Source organism: Myiozetetes cayanensis, unplaced genomic scaffold (assembly GCF_022539395.1).
Source record: "Myiozetetes cayanensis isolate MyiCay16 unplaced genomic scaffold, myiCay2020 scf2-11, whole genome shotgun sequence".
Lineage (NCBI taxonomy): Eukaryota > Metazoa > Chordata > Aves > Passeriformes > Tyrannidae > Myiozetetes > Myiozetetes cayanensis.
The window spans coordinates 80385826-80403113 of NW_026087411.1; the positions used below are offsets into that span (position 1 = coordinate 80385826).

At 38.0% G+C, this 17288-nt stretch overlaps 1 protein-coding gene across 2 annotated transcripts in view; it reads right to left on the reverse strand.

The window, feature by feature from the left end:
- Positions 1-3346: 3346 nt before the first annotated feature.
- LOC126639550 (cytochrome b5 reductase 4) overlaps positions 3347-17288 on the reverse strand; it is a 33948-nt gene continuing 20006 nt past the window's right edge. For both annotated transcript variants that reach the window (XM_050314438.1, XM_050314439.1), the window contains 6 exons: positions 13284-13424; positions 11981-12133; positions 11224-11374; positions 6414-6500; positions 4880-5044; positions 3347-3958 (listed from right to left, as the gene is read on the reverse strand). In XM_050314438.1, the coding sequence (XP_050170395.1) occupies positions 3904-3958; positions 4880-5044; positions 6414-6500; positions 11224-11374; positions 11981-12133; positions 13284-13424 (752 nt within the window). In that variant the 3' untranslated portion in view covers positions 3347-3903. The remainder of the gene's footprint in view (positions 3959-4879; positions 5045-6413; positions 6501-11223; positions 11375-11980; positions 12134-13283; positions 13425-17288) is intronic.

Genomic DNA, 17288 nt, shown 5'->3' on the forward strand with positions numbered 1-17288 from the left:
ATACAGGAAAAACTTGAAGACAATGAAAATAAATTAAAAGCTACACCTGCTTTCACAGCACTTTGTAGCTATTGTCACAGAAAGACTCCAAAGGATACAGCCAACGATGTAAAATGCAAAGGATTTTTCCAGACATTTGGAAAAATCTCTACTTCAGCTCCAGTCAGATATTGTTGCATTACATCACCAGCGATCAAAGACCTAAACAGCAAGATAGGAGATTTAGGCAGTGAACTGGGCTTCAGATGTATAGCAAACATTGTCTGACAGGCGTGAACTGAAGGAAAAACCAACAAACCAACCAAAAAACAAGAAAGATACTGTGGATAGGTGAACATCTCGAATGGCCCTAGGCACCCTGAATCCCACACCTCAGCACAGCTGAACCAGCCCTCAGACAGGTTATGCTGATTTGAATTCTAGTGATTACAAAGGGAGCTCAGAAAAGTAGCTCAGCTTCAGGCACCTCATTTTAGACAGCTAACTTTCAAGCTAAACCCTGCTCCGGGGAGATTGAAATTGGCAGGCAAAACTCTGCACTGTAAGGTGTTTAATTTTTTTTTTTTTTTCTATCATTTTACCCCTTGCCTCATAACTTTTAAACATGTAATAATGTGTATGGATGAAAGAACAGGAAAGTATCTCAACTTGACAAAAGCAGTCATGGTACTTTCAACATCATCCTACAAAGTTAAAAAAAATGAGCCATAAGTTAGTGCTTATATGATCAGAGATAATTGTTTTGTGTGTAAAACACATGCTGATATTCATCTAAGCCCGGAATAGTTGGTTGAAGAAATGTGCTGGAAGCACTCATCTGAAGATTTTAAGTACTTTATTTCTCTGGCATGTTTTATAAGTCACACAAGCTGCTTTGTGATATACCTTATGCTTTGTGATATACCTTATAAACATGAACTCACACATGAACACAGAACAGTTGTAGTAATCACAGAATCATTTAAGTTGGAAAAGACCTCTAAAATCATCAAGTCCAACCTTTAACTGATCACCACCTCATCAACTAAACCATGGCACTGATGCTGTCATTTCTTGATCACTTCAGGGACGGTGACTCTACCACCTCCCTGGCCAGTCCATTCAAATGCTTAACAACCCTTTCCATGACGAAATTCTTTCTGATGTTTAACCAGAACCTCCCTTGGCACAGCTTGAGACTATGTCCTCTCATCCTGTTGCTGGTTACTTGGGAGAAGAGATTGACTCCCACCTGGCTACAACCTCCTTTTAGGTAGTTGTAGAGAGTGATAAGGTCTCCCCTCAGCCTCCTTTTCACCAGGCTAAACACTCCCAGCTCCCAAGGGTTGGACTTGATGATCTCAGAGGTCTTTTCCAACCCAGCTGATTCTATGATTCTACAATAAATGAGTCTTGATTTTAGCTGCTCAGCCTGGTGTCCATCATTCTAGGAATGTATTATAAAATTTATAATCTGCAACAAGTCTTTATAACTTCAACAAGTCTTCTAATAGTTAGAACAATATAAGTAAAACTTAAAGATACACTCCAGGCATTTTTAACAAATTGTATCATACGCAGATTAGAAAGTTGAAGTAAGGTCAAATGACCACTTGTTGCTAAGCTACTTGTGGCAAAGCAAGTTATGAGTAATAACAGATCTATTCAAAACTTTAAAGGAAATGAGAGGCTTTTAGAAGTGTGACAATTAATCCTAAATTACATCTGAAAAATCCTCGAAGTGCCTGAAATTTTGAGAGCCTGCCCTGGGGGAAACAAGCAGCTCTGCTCATCTCAGCAGAAAGTCCACTTTGGAACTTGGAAAAGAGTGTCCCTCCACTTAACTCCACTACAGACATCAAATTATTATTGCTCTCAACTACTGTCTTGAATGTGATCTGGATTTCAATTGTTGCGAAAAGATACTTAAACAGGTATTTTCTCAATTGAAAAAATAGAATTCCATGCTAAAAGACCATGGAGCAGTCTAGAAGGAATCCCCATAGGGATATCATCCTTGACAAAGTCAAAGCAATGAAGACTGTAGGTGGAATGAAAAATATTCTCCTTTTTCCACATCATGCAGCTGCAAGAGCCAGCTTACAGATCTATCTGCAAGAGAAGAATGAGAGATTGTGATTTAATGCCGTGTCAGTGCTGGGCACTGCTGAGGTACCACCTCAAATGCTGTGTCCAGTCCTGGGCCCTCACTGCAAGAGAGATGTTGAGGGGCTGCACAGTGTCCAGGGAAGGAAACAGAGCTGGGAAAGGGGCTGGAGCAGCTGAGTGAGCTGGGAGGGCTCAGCATGGAGAAAAGGAGGCTCAGGGGAGACCTTCTCACTCTCTGCAACTCCCTGACAGGAAGGTGGAGCCAGGTGGGGCTCAGGCTCTGCTCCCAGGAACAAGGAACAGGATGAGAGGAAGACTGCTTCAAGTTGTGCCATGGGAGGTTTAGGTTGAGTACTGGGAAAATATCTTCACTGAAAGGGTTGTCAGGCAATGGAAGGGGCTGCCCAGGGAGGTGGTGGAGTCTCTATCCTTGGAGGTGTCCAAAGAACAGCTGTACACGGCACTCCATACTCTGGATTGGGTGACAAGGTGGGCACTGGTCACAGGTTGGACTCGAAGATGCTGGAGGTCTTTTCCACCCTTAATGATTCTGTGAACTTGTTTCCTATAGGCAATGACTGACACTCAGATCCTTTTTTAACTTCAAGTTCAATAAACACGGGGTACTGAAGCGATGACAGTTCAGTTTAGCATAGCCATTCACTGTCAGATAGCTATTTAACCTTTTTAAAGGTTACTAAAACACTAAAGCATTTTTCTTATTCAAGAAAGCTTGTAGCCACAGCTACAAGCTGGCTGCTTAGGAGGAAGAAATACCCATTCAGCACAACAGGAAGACATAAAGAGTATTGGATTTCATACAAAACAATGCCCACAGATATTACTGACATTTAGAAGGGGAAGAGCTGCATTACTGCTTTTTTATCCGAACTGCTATTAGACAGCAGATTATTTTCTCATGATAGTACACTTTTAGTAATGCAGTAAATTATTTAAACAAATGATTTAAATAAAATAACCTCATCTAATACTAATGCAACCTGTCAAATATTTTTATATATTTCTATGGTCCTGACCCTGGTATCTGTGGGGTTTAAGCTGGTTTTTCGCTCAGAATGTCTGACAACAAGGGTTGTCCAATACCAGTGAGTTTACATGGGAAGTTTTGTGGGAGACCAAGACTCTGTGTCTCTTTTGAGTTCTCAGATGGTGTACTAAGCTTGTGGAAACCTTTCTGTATGACATTATAAACTGAAAATACAAGAAAAATTACAGAAATGCAGAAAGTAATATAAAATTATTATTTTTTTATTATTTGATGTAAATTTTATATTTTACCAAAGGTACTTTTATTCTTTGTTTACAAAGCCAAACATTTATCTGGATCACTTGCAAATCAAATAGGGACATTAGACGAAAAAGAACATTTTTCAATGACCAGTTACCTGAGTTACAGTGCAATATTTAATTTCAGACAGTATTGCTCTTAGGACATTTTACAGTAAGAAATAATAAGCTTTATCAAGTCAAAACCTAAATCAGAGCTTTTCATAAATTTAAGAATTCTCATAAACCAACAACATGAAATATCTTATGTAATGTATACTATAATTTTTTGCTTGCCTCTACAATAAATTAATACCCTGGATGACTTAAGCATTGCAAAAATATTTACAAAAAGAAGATAAAACACAGTATAAATTTTTTTTCAAAGATATAATTCTTCCGAGAAATAGTTTGGTACCAAGAATGAAATTTCAAGTCTTACAAAATTGCTTCTCACTTATTTAAATTCATGAAGATAAATAAATAACACTGAATTATACAAACAAACATTGATATCCTCATACAGGTTTATGCAGTAAAAGCATGTATCTCTTCTTGGGAGTATCCAAGATCCTTCATACACCTGAAAGTCACAAATCAAATTGGTAATATTAATAGTTGGAACTCAAAACCCACCACAGACAGAGATCAGCAACCATCTTGTTTTTATTCAAACATGCACAATGACATTAACCTCTGCAAATATATTTAGGAAACAAAGCCAAGGAGCTCAGATATACTACATTAACATTTTGGATCCTGAAAGCAATTTCTAAAAATTAATACAGACATCACTTGAATTATCTCAGATTTCTCAAGAGGCAGCATTATTATTGGCCAATTCCACCCTCCATTAAATCCACCTTGACTTCAGTAGTACTGCAGAAATTCAAATGATGTCATATTGGTTCAATATTTTGGAGATGGGCAAGAGAAAGTTAGAGGACGTTTTATCTCTAAATATGCACATAAAACAAGAAAAGTATTAGGTGCAGACATAAATAAATGCATTAATTAAAAAAAATAAACAAGAGAAATGCTTGTATAGAACAACTGCTTTCAACTTTACTTCCATAACTTAATTTGTCAAGCTAACACCAACACAGAAAGTTTATTTCCTATTACAGCAACTTTTCTATGAACATCAGATTAAAAGCAGCATTTAAACCCTTGGGGAAGACCAGTCACTATGAAAGATATGCTCTTACAAAGTTCTGTACAACTTACTAGAACTCATGAAACTTACATATTTCTGATACTTACTTAGCTACACACTAAATATAAACATATTCCTCAAGTATGATGTCAAGTAATTTCTTTAAATTCTTTTTTTTAACATCCCTTTTTTTTTGTTTATATCTTAGAACATTTTTAAAGTTTTCTTGCAAAGCAGAAAATGTAAGGCCATTTTTGAAAGGCTACCAAATCAGAAACACTACAGCTGATTAGCTGATAAAATTTTTTGAAAGTCTTTGCTTTTTAGTTCATCATTCAAAATACTCACTGTACTCCTTGTTCTGTAAAAGGTGTTGGACCACAGATGCAGATAAGCACTTTGGAGTCCTTTCTGCTTCTTTTCACAAACTCAGAGAGAAGAGGTGAAGAAATCTTCCCCTGTTTACCTACCCAGTCCTTTGTTGGTTGTGAAAGAATGAATTGAACCTCAAACCTGGTAAGCAGAAGAATATTTCATAAATATTGCCTCTGATTAGAAGTCTGCTAGACAAAATGCTATTGATCAAGACACTGATGACTTTACATGGTGTCATTACATGACACTGTAATTACTTTCCTGTTCTGCTCAGCTCCCCACTGCAGTGTCAGATCTGAGAGATATTTAGTTGTTCTTATCAATCAACCCACTCAAATTACCTCTAATACTGTATATTTAATTATTTAACCAAATCTTTCAATGTTAAAAATTGTAACTGCATATTTCACCTATCAAAAAAAGGTGATAACCAACCAACCAACACCAAAGCCCCAACAACAACAACAAAGAAACCAGCTGGGACCAATTAAGATACTACAGCACAGATTTTACTGTGAAAATGTCAGCACAATTTCATTAATGAGGAAGTATTATAAGTGGTTTCAAAAACTCACTAACTGAATAGTAATTCAGTAAAAAACAAGCACTTGTATATCTGAGGCTCTTACTGAAAGGGAGAAAAGGTTTTTACTGTAAATTTGCACAGTGTCTAGACTATGAAGCTTCGAATGTGCCAGACATCACAAGGTATGAAATAATATTGATTTTTCACTTCAGTGTTGTGAAGGAACAAGTGGTTTCAACCAAGAAACAATTCAATTAGGAATTAGGTAAGCATAAAGAAAACATACTTTTCATCATGTAAAATCTAAGCAGTGACAATTTATCTAGTGATAACAGCAAGGGAACTGAAATTAAAAGGTAAGGGGACAATCCTGTGTCTCCTGACAGAACTATGGCCAGCTAAATTAAGCTGACATTACATGGGTACTAGTGCATTTTAATCCAAAATTAATATGTAACTGAGGGAAAAATCCAACAACTAGTAAAGAAAAATGAAAGTAACAAGCCTATTTAAACTTTGAATTTCTACATAAGTATTTTCCCAACAAGTGACACCAAAAAGACTTTTCAGAATGTTGCTCCTGGGGTACACTATCCTCTATCACTTCTATGCCTCTCTTTGCATATCTGTGTTTTCTATTGTTAAGGCTAAGGCAAATCTTCTTCACCATCAAAAGACTTCTCAGTCTTTAAAATCACCTCATCTAACATATAACTATCCAATAACCATCTACTAAACACTGTCCAATGAAATCCCTGGCTTCCTCTGGGAACCTACGGAACATAATGACATAACCTCTGCTAAGCATCTGTGACCAATACAACTCCTTCCACTCCCTAAGTCCCATTATATCTTTAGCTAAGAACTTATGGAATCAGAATCTGTCCTTGTGACAAAGCTGTACAGTTAGCCTAAGCTCCAAGACTTGTTCTCCTATAGACTGAGATGGTTCAAGTTGTTCTCCACAAGACTTTTAAATACCTTTCATCTTTAAGCGCTAATTGCTCTAGTTGGTTTCTCCAAAGTATGTCATCTTCTGTTTTGTTGAAGAAGATCAGCTTCACTGTCCTTAAAAAAAACAAAAAAATTAACTGCAGACTGTTTCTGTATTTGAAACACGTTAAACAATCAGAACTTATTGTATCATACAGAAACCTTTTACTTACATTTTTTATTTCTTTGTTTTTTTGCAACTCCGCAATTCTCACATCTTTTTGCCACTAACTCAATATAATTTCTTTCTTGGTGTAACTGAAAGTCTGTTGGACTAGTGGCCTTTCTTCTAAATCCCATAACCCTGTCTGCATTTGCACCCTCTAGTTCAGGAACCACTGTCCTAAGAAAAACAAAGTCTCTTAAAGTTACTACGACCTGACTGAAATGACAACAAAACTTGTCAAGTTTTATCTAATGGTTTCTCATTCCTTGAGCATTACAATTATTAGCTGGTATATGAACTCTGTACACCTTCTTAATATTATACACACCAGCTTGTAGAGGTGAAACTGGAATTAGGAAGGTTATGTCAATGTTAATTTCATAAAGATGAAATGTTAACACAGTGGAGAAAATTAACTCATAACTTCAAAGCTAACTACAGCTCTGTATGAGGTCATCTTACTCTACTCAGTTGACTTATAAAAACTATTTGCCTGGAAAGCTAGTTTTACAAGTGTTATATTTGCCAGATAGTTCACATAAAAATAAATGTTTTGTCATTAAGGTCAGTGCCATTAACTCTTCAGATTTTTATACTACAGTGGAGGTAAAACACAGACTAACATTACAAAACAGAATTTACCATTTGATGAAGCCACACAAACCTACCTTCTCCTTTATTGCTAGTGACAGACTAAAACACTGTGGAAAACTGATTGGTTATATCAGTTATATCACAGAATCAAAGAATATGCCAAGTTGGAAGGGACCCACAAGGATCGAGTCCAACCCTTAGCCCTGCATGGGACCATTCCCAAGTGTCACAGCATGTGTGTGACAGTGTCATCCAAATGCTTCTTGAACTCCATCAGGGTTGGGTGCTGTGACCGCTTCCCCAGTACCCAACCACCTTGTGGGTGAAGAACCATTTCCTAATATCCAGTGTAAATCTTTCCTGACACAACCTCAGGCCATTCCCTTGGGTCCTGTCACTGATCACCACAAAGAAGAGATCAGTGCCTACCCCTCCTCTTCCCTTCATGAGGAAGTTGTAGATTGCAATGATGTCTCCCCTCAATCTCCTCTTCTCCAGGCTGAACAGACCAAGTGACCTCAGCTGCTCCTCATACAGCTTCTCCTCAAGGCTCCTCACCATCTTTGCTGCCCTTCATTGGATGCTCTTTAAGAGCTTAATCTCTTTCTTATATTGGGGTGCCCAAAACCACACACAATATTCTAGGTGAGGCCACACCAACACGTAAAACAGATGATGTACTATTAAATGCAAGTAGTTCCTGAATGAATCCCAGAGGGCTTGCTTTTTCTACTCAGGCACAGCTCTGCACAGAGAGAGTACATTGCTGTGCTGTCAGAAGCAATAAGTTTGGTGCCCTACTTGCAGGAAGACAGAGCACTGGGATGCATGCAGAACCACAAGGGTACCTGTCAGCAAAGCTTGCTGACCTTGCACATCACACAGCCCTGCAATTCTAGTTCCACAACACAGCACTCTCACTACCCAGTGTCCCATTTACAAGCCAAGCTTGATTCCAAGAGACTAGTGCTACACAGTATGTTTACGTGATGCTGCACAGGAACTATTAATTCCTATCACCTCTTGGTCTATACTTTGCAGAGAGCAATCTTTCACACATCTTTCACGTATGCTAGGGCTTCTGCAGAGAGTTCATGATCTCCAGCTGTTCTTCAACTGCAGTTTAGAAGCCCATGTTCTCCCAGACTGAAAAAACCACATTTTTCTGATTACTGACCTTTTTCCCCTTGCAAGCACTTCAAAATACTAGGAAAACTCTTATAGGCTACATCAAATGCCAAAGAAAAGGGATCATATTGTATTTGAGAAACGTTTAATTTTCTGCTGTCAAAATATAAAAACTCATAAACATATAAAATACATATGTTGTGTATCATACACATCACCTGTAGTGTTACTGAGAGAAACAAGTCCCAGATGCACTGCAACTCAAAATGAGATACAGTGAACAAGCTTTGGAAAACTTGCCTGGTATAAAACAAAACAGCCCCACATCAGCCACACTGTATCCTCACTGGGGTCCTCTGAAAACCCGGAAAATAAAGCTCACTACAAGAAAGAATGCAGCACTCTAAATGCTGGCACAGTGCACCACAGCATCGAGTGTTACACAGGTGGGGAAAAAGTCAGTAGAAAGTGCATAGAAAAGTCATGCATTTTGTTCATTGGGTACACAGGTACAAATTGGTTATTTGAGACACCCTTACTGATGCTCCCCAGTGTAGACAAATATATCTGCTGCAGTGCTACTCAGTACTCGGCACTATCAAGAGAACAGAAAACCCAGCTAAAATGAAGAGATATGATCCCCACCAGTAAAGAAAAGTAGGTTGAGAGAATGCTGACAAAAGTTTAGATAACAAATTAGAAAGTTCATCAGCCCTTTGGAAGGAAATAGGGTGAAACTAGCATACTGGAAGCTACTTCAAGGGATGCAGATTTTAATAAACTAAAAAAAAAATGGTATGTGAGGTCCTATAGAAAGCTGTACAGAGAGGAGTTAGAGATCCTTAAAAAGGATTTTAGGAAGAAGAGGAGGTAGAAAGTTACAAAATCACCTTCCAAACAAGAATGATGATGAAAGTGGGATAGTATATTAAAAGTGAATATGAGGATAGAGTGGTAATTTAGGAATGAAAAGCTGGAGACAAGGGAAGATACAACTATCAAGGAGAACCAATAATAGACTACAAGCATCCTATACTTGAGAAGAGCATTAGCCCTCCATCTAGTGTTTAGTGCCTTCTTAAAGGAATGTATCCATTAACTGATAACTGTCTGCAGTTATACACCATCAGTAAAAAAGGAGTAAAAAACCCTCATCTTAAGAAGGAAGCCTAGAGGACTGCTATTCTTTTTTAATTAATACTTTGGCCAAATACAATTTGGCCTGTAAGAGAGGAAACAAGTCATTATGACTTCATGCACAAAAGGATAATGCAGGTAGGAAGAGAACAAATTGTTTTCCCCATTTACTGTAGGCAAGAAATAGCAGATTTAAGAGATAATAGGGAAACTTTGACTAGACAGCAAGAATGAAAATCCATTGATCCCAGCCCATTACATAACAGCAGATGCTGCCTAGGGAAACTGCAGATTCTCCAGCACTCACAATGCAGCTCCAGAAGTTCCACAGCACTCGCCCTGCACTCCAGACAGAGGTTGCTTTGGCACCCTCAGGTGACAAGTCAATCACTGTACAGATTATTCCTCAGCTTTCTGCAATTTGTGTTCTAGCAAGTGTAATCCAAGCTTAGGACAACAGTTACTTTGCTAAATAAGATAATTCTATGCAAAGTATACTTATGTTGTTTATATATACATGTATCTCATACAGATAAACATACATATATTAAAGACACTCTTGTAATCTTTTCCCAAAAAAGAAATTAATGGTTAAAGAGCACATATAAGGTCAAGAAACTAAATCGCCTGGAACAGTCAGCAAAACAAATGATTAAGTGTCTGCACATAACCAGAACCTGTACCAGGTCAAGTCATTCACCTAACAAGCCTCCACAGCAAGAAGGAAAAATTTGTTTACTATGGAATTGACCAGTAAGAAAACAGATGCTGCTGCATCCTAAACTAACATTGAATTCCCATAAGAAAACGTGCTGAAAAGTGTTAAAAATTTGCTTCCCAAGCATTTTGTCAGATGATTGATTTACCCTTTGGATTGGCAAAGCCAGCCAGCCACTTGCTATTTGCTACTGACAATACAGGACACTTTGTAAGAGCCAGACAGTACACAATCTCTCTGTTCACAAAACAGGATTATATGTCACTGCTGAAATATGAACAATATAAGAATAGTGTCTCAATTTAGAGATTTGTTTTTTTAGAAACAAACTTCTGCAGTACATCTCATTGTTTTTAGCTTTAGTATGAAGATTAGTGTCCAATTAACCTCTCTCTATGCTGTTTCAAAAGCAGAAGTAATGCTTCCGGGGTTCTGAAGGACATAACAACCTGTTCCCTTACCAAGAACAAGTAATGTTTTCTTCTGTATATTTTACAAGGAGAGTATAGAATGCATATCCAATGCACACCTTTCCATGCATTTGAATAACACTTAATGCTCTGCTTATAGAAGTGGCACTTTTTTCAAAACTGGAACTCATCCAGTAACAATGTGCTACTGTCACTTAGCAGGTGAAAACAATATGCTAACAATATTCAAATATATCAGAGAGAGGTTGTAAGCAAACAGTTGTAGCCCTTCTCAGGAACAGCACCTACATTTAAATATTTCAGTACTAAAAAGAGACACTCAAATGGAAAGCTATTTAAAAAAAAACCTCCTCAAAGTCTTTATCAGTGAGCTCATTTGTACCACAACTAAAATCCAAAATGCAGATCGGCCCATTACGTTGAGGATAGGTAATAACCAAATATGTGCCAGTTGCCTAAGCTTCTGACACTCTTCCCTTAAGCATGCCAGCTTCAACTTGGTATGCCAGTTGAAGAAAAATGCTTTCATACCCTTTTATTTTGTTAGTTGTTTTATTAACACTGAGGCTTGACCATTATGTTTCTTCCTTCTAACTTGGGTTAAATCATAAGAATTGTACATACCTGAGACAACTAACTTCAGTCAGAGCAAAATTCAGCAGTTTAACCATTGGTGTGAAGCCTGTGCCTCCTGCCAATAAAATGAGATCTTCTGAAGATTGAACTTGCGACTTCTTGAAGTTGCCTTCAGGATTGCTGACAGAAATATAGTCTCCTTTATTTAAAAAAAAAATGAGAAAAGAAAAAGGTAAACATTAAGTAGAAGAAAACAAGTTAATTAGTATTCTGATTTTTTAAAGGCCATTTCATATTGCCTTCATCTTTGTAGTATTAAAGTTCCTTTCAGAAAGTTACTATACACTTCACATAAGAATCACTCTTGTTAAGAGACATAAAATCAAAATGTTTTTTCTTGGTGGATTTTACAAGATATGAGTACACAAACATTTGCAAAGTCAATATTAAAAATCTACCTCTGTATCTGAAGTGAAAAAGGGAGTGCATCCTAAGTCCCATAAAACAGACCTAGCTTTCTTCATGTGAAACTAAAAGAACGTGTTCTCAGAGCATCTGACATCAAAGTGATCAACTCTAATGTGGGATACAGTCCACACAGATCAGTCAGGAGAGCTTTATGCAATGGACAACTCCTAGTCACAGTGAGGATAAGCCTGTACATTTAGGGAATGGAAACCAAGGTTTAAAAAAAGTTATAAATATGTCCCAATGTATAAGTAGGCAAACAGTAAGAACATCAAAATGGTCAGACAGTGAATCTTTAAAGACAAGGCAAACACAAAAAAACCCAACATATACTTACCAATTTGTAGGTGGTCAAGTGCCTGTGTGAACAGCCCACAGGAATAAATTTTAATCATTAAATATATATGCACACCATCATGGTGAGATGTTTCTTGGAAATCCAATGGCAAAAAAGGCAATACAGGTGTGTATGGTTTTACTGCCTCTGTCCCTAGAGAGTAGGCCAAAAGACAGCTGAAATAATATGAAAAGCACTCTACATCCAGTTACTACAAACAGATACCAAAATAAACAAAAAGTAAATAAATAATCTGTATATCCCATAAAAATAACACCATCTCATGCTTTTAGGCAAGTATATTACTTTCCACTGCACCAGAATTGGAAGCCTTCTACCTCCAATTAAAAATTTCAGGCCACTGCACAATAAGTTATTTCTGTGCTATCTAGCAATTAAGAACACTGGATTAAAAGATCTTGAGTCATCCCCAAAGAACATGAAAATCTAAACAATTTCATTAATTTTCAAATAACAGAATTTGATTTTTTTCTAAATTTAAACAGCAGAGTTTTAGTACTCCACAGTTATACTTTCTTGCAGTATCATTTCAAAAATCTGTTGTGTAATGACAGAAAGAAAGGTCACAAGAGCTGGACACCAGCAAAGAATTAGGCAGGAGAAAGCAAACAGTTCTCAATTAATGGATATTTAAAAATTCTTTTGAGAAATCTCTCTACCATGCATACTGCAATCCAAGTACAGTGACCAATATAACCATTAATATACAAATTTTAGAAAGTACTTTAAAAAAAATAAACCAGATATTTGTTTGGCCTTCCATTTCCTGAAGTCCACCTTTTAACAAAATTTTGAAGAATAGCACATTAACACACTTTTCAAGATACATTAGTCTCGCAGCTTCATGTTATCATTAATATTGTGCAACTGGAGTATAAAGTAGTGCTACCATGACTACTATAAATCCCTTAGAAGAAGGGGAAGAAAAGGCAAAATTGTAATACAACACCCTCCTCATTTCAAAAAATTAAAAGGAACTGACTAATGGTATGTAACACATACACAGTAAGTTTTCCCCCTTCAAAGATCAACAGCACTACTTCAGGAGAATGTTCTAAAGAGAGAGTTGAAAGTAGAGCCAAAAAGGTCAACAGTAAATGCCAGCCACCTCAATAGTTAGCTTTCCATCAATATTAATCCAGTCAGTTCATTATTAAGCACTGATTGTGATCCTGGAAGCAGAGACTTTCTAACTACAACTAGGGGATTACTGGCCATGGACTTGGCATTCTTCTCAAGACTACGAAAAGGAATCCATTACTACATTCTCAATTTTTCTTACCTGTAATAGTTTGTTTGAGGTAAACATGTTGTCCAGTGGGAACACGGAGATGTGTGCCCTTAGGCAACATTAAGCAGAAGAGCTTGGTGTCATGGGTAACTTCTGTCTTAGAAACCAACTTGCATTTTCTGTAGAACAGTTCTAAAAATATGATTTTACTTGTTAGTTAAGTCTCAAGCTGTCTTTTGTTTCTTATATATCTTCCAATAAGAGATAGAGAAATGTATGTATTTCACTATGTACAGTTATATAAACAATATAGATGCTTCTTGTATAATTACTTACAATTATTTATACAAGTTTGGACTAAGGACTCATTTACAGCCTTACTTTAGGCCTCTGAGTTATCAGCAATGACTGTGAAGAAGAAGAAAAGCACCAAAAACTAGCAGAAAACAGAACCCCTTGTACTGCACTGCACCTGCACTGAATTCACCATGCAACTACAGCAGGAGTACACGTGTGCAGACCAAAACCAGCTGGTGTAATGCAAACAAAACATAAGCCAGGAGAGCACCACAGCCCTTAGCAACAGACTATCCAAACCCACCCAGCATCTCAGATATTTACTGGCCTGACTACCCCATAGTGTTGCACTTTGACTGTTATTTGCACAAGAAGAATTTCTGATACAGCTTTGCACAATTTTTCAGGTACACAATTCCAATACTTAAATGCTTATACATGACATAAAATGAAACGAACATCTGTGCTTACACAGGCAACAAACACTTCAGCATTATGAATAAATATCTTAGACATGAATTGGTGCCTTTTGGCTAACTAGGAATTATGAACTCCAGTTATATGTTCACATGCTTTCTTAAATCAACTGCAAAGTCTTATGTACAGCATAAATTTTGTTAACACAGCTGTTTTGGGGGCGAGGACATTGGTTTCAAATACAGTACTTTTCAACCTGTGCATCAACTACATGTCTGGTAAAAGGTAACTGAAAAAAGAAAGCATTTTAAAATAAATAAAAGCACTATGTAAGGTTTGCATTTCAGACTTCCTCTCTTACAACACGGGTAATAACCCATCATTTATGCTGGGAACGACCTCTGTATCAAACCACTCAGTGTAATGCTGGCCAGCCCTGCACCCATTATAACTAAGAAGCCATCCTGAGCTCTGTAATCTGCATCATTACAGCACTTCAGGGTTTAAGATACGATTTGAAAGCACAACAAAGTAGAGGGCTATGTGCTTGTTGATTACAGCCAGAGACTGAAGAACATTAAGTAGGGATGAAGCAGCAAGGAAGAAGTATTTCAAAGAAAAAAGGGCATGGATGCTTTCCTTCTGGAAATAAAAAATGCTTACAAAGGTTAATTTCACAACAAATGCTAAATACAGGAAGGTATTTCTCAACTCTCAACTATAATATAGAAGGGGCCCTACAGGGAAGCCAGAGAGGGACTCTTTGTCAGGAACTGATGAAACGATAGGACGAGGAATAATGGATACAAACTGAAGGAGGGGAAATTTAGGTTAGATATTAGGAAAGCAGAGGCAAGACAAGGAAGTACCAGCTATTATAGGAGATCAGGTTCAAGGCTATCTAAGAAACCTGAAGGTGTACAAGTCCATGGAACCTGACAAGATGCATCTGTGGATTTTGAGGGAACTCGCAGAGGAAGTGGCTAGCCACTGTCCATCCTATTGACAAGTGGTGGCACTCTGGTGAAGTTCCCACTGACTGGAAAATGCGAAACATAACCACTGTGTCTGGCAAGATCACAGAGCAGACACTCCTGGAAATTATGCATGGAAAATAAGGAGGTAACTTGTGACAGTAAACACGCTGTTACTAATGTGTGAAGATGTTAATTTCATTTTACGTACATGGCTTAAATCCTGATGTCCTTCAAAATTCTTTCTTGAGTCAACAAAATGACTCTTCTTAAGTGAGTCTTACCTGACAGAAGGTTTATGCAATTTTCCAGTGAAGTCTCCCTAAATACAAGATCAAATGTAAAGGAAATTATAGGCATTGCTGCAGCTCAAGCAACCACTGCCATTGCTTCCTTGCTCTGACTTCCAAGAGCACCAGAGTCAGTAAGCCTGTCAAGTCAGTAAGCAAGTCAGTAAGCCTGGCTGATCTTTATCCTTACCTGGGACTACAATTCACAAGCAGACACTGATTGCTGGACTTAAAAAAAAAAAAAAAAAAACAACAAACAACAAACCCAAAACAAAACACCAAAACCAACCATCAACCAAAAAAGGTTAGAGGGGTTCTCAGTAAGCTAGCCTGTCCACTCTCCTTCCCCAGTGTTCCCCAAGAGTCATTTAAGGATCACTTTGAGTACTTCAGTAATTTTACCTAATGAATTAGCATTTTCCAATTAATTAATCTGTACTGCAGTTTCCTTATTCCAGGATTATCACCCCAAACATTTTGCTCTTTCCAGATACTCCTCATTAAAAACACAGTTAAAGAGTTTGCTGGAGAATAGTTACAGAGTGCTCTGTGACAGTGCAGTCAATTCCTGCCTGAAGGAACAGCCATCACTATTAACATTCCCTTCTTCAATAAGTGCAGGATTGCCTGTCAATTCAACCACAACAGAAACCAAATAATTTTAAACAGAGGACAGCTTTCAAACCAACCATATTTATCCACCAATTGTTTAAAAGTTAAGGATTTAAACAATATGTTCTAGCTCAGCCACACTTCTAATTGACTTTATTTCCAAGGGTATAAATAAACTCTGCTAGAACAGTCAACAGTCATCTAAATACATGCAGTTATGCCTGAAATATACTAAAACAGATCAGGAAATCTCAGCTGCACATGCAATTTGTGCATGGACTAAATTAGCATAAAGTTCCTTACATACCAGTATTGCCGTGGCTGGCCGTGGCCATCTACTACAGTGGATGGCCGTGGCATTTTTCTGCGTACAGTCATTTTCTTAAATTATTCCAATATCTATTAATGAGTTTATCCACTAAAAATGCCTGCACAGACACAATGTAAAGCCCCTGACATGGAATAAATCTTTCTTTATTAAGATTTTCTCACACCTTTCCTTTAACATCCTACAAATTCCTTACTTTGATTGAGCAAACATTTCAGATGAATCAAAAAGAATGCCTAAAGCCCTGAAAAAATTAAATTCAATAATTCCATTTCATACCAATCTTGAAGTAAAGCAGAACACCAGCATCTCTCCTGCTAAATAAATATTATTAAAAAGATTTTTGCAATTTGAAAAATAATACACAGAAAGATTGCAAACTACAGTACACAAATAAATATGCCGAGGTTGCTGGCAGTTCTGGATGTGTGAAGTTGGTAATACAGCTGTAGTGGGTTGACCCTGGCTGGACACCAGGTACTCACTAGAGTCGCTCTCTCACTCCCCCTCTGCAACTAGACAGAGAATTAAAAAAAAAAAGTGAAGGATTCACGAGCTGAGATAAGAGCTGGGAGAGGTCACTTACTGATCACCATCACAGGCAAAACAGACTCAAAGTGGGGACACTAATTAAATTTATTACTAACAGGATCAGAGCAAAAGAGTGAGAAGTAAAATAATCTAAAAACACCTTGCCCCCACCCCTCCTTCCTTCCATGTCCTCCCTCCTCCTCCCCAGCAGTGCAGGGGGATGGGGAAAGGGGGTTATGGTCAGTTGTTGTTTCTGCTGCTAAGGGAGAGGAGTCCTTCTCCTATGAGACAGTCCTTCACAGACCTCTCCATCATGAGGCCGTCCCATGGGGTGCAGTCCTTCACAAATGAGCTGTACTGGTGTGGGTCCCCCACAGGGGCCACAAGTCCTACCCAGGAGAAACCTGCTCCATCGTGATCTCCTTTCTTCACAGTATGCAGGTCCCCGGCAGGACTCTGATCCATCTTAGGTCTCCCATGGATCACAGCCTCCTTCCATACACACCTGCTCCTCCATGGGCTGCAGGGGCACAGCTGCTCCACCATGGTCTGCACCATGGGCTGCAGGGACCTCAGCTCTGGCACCTGGAGCAGCTCCTTCCTCTCC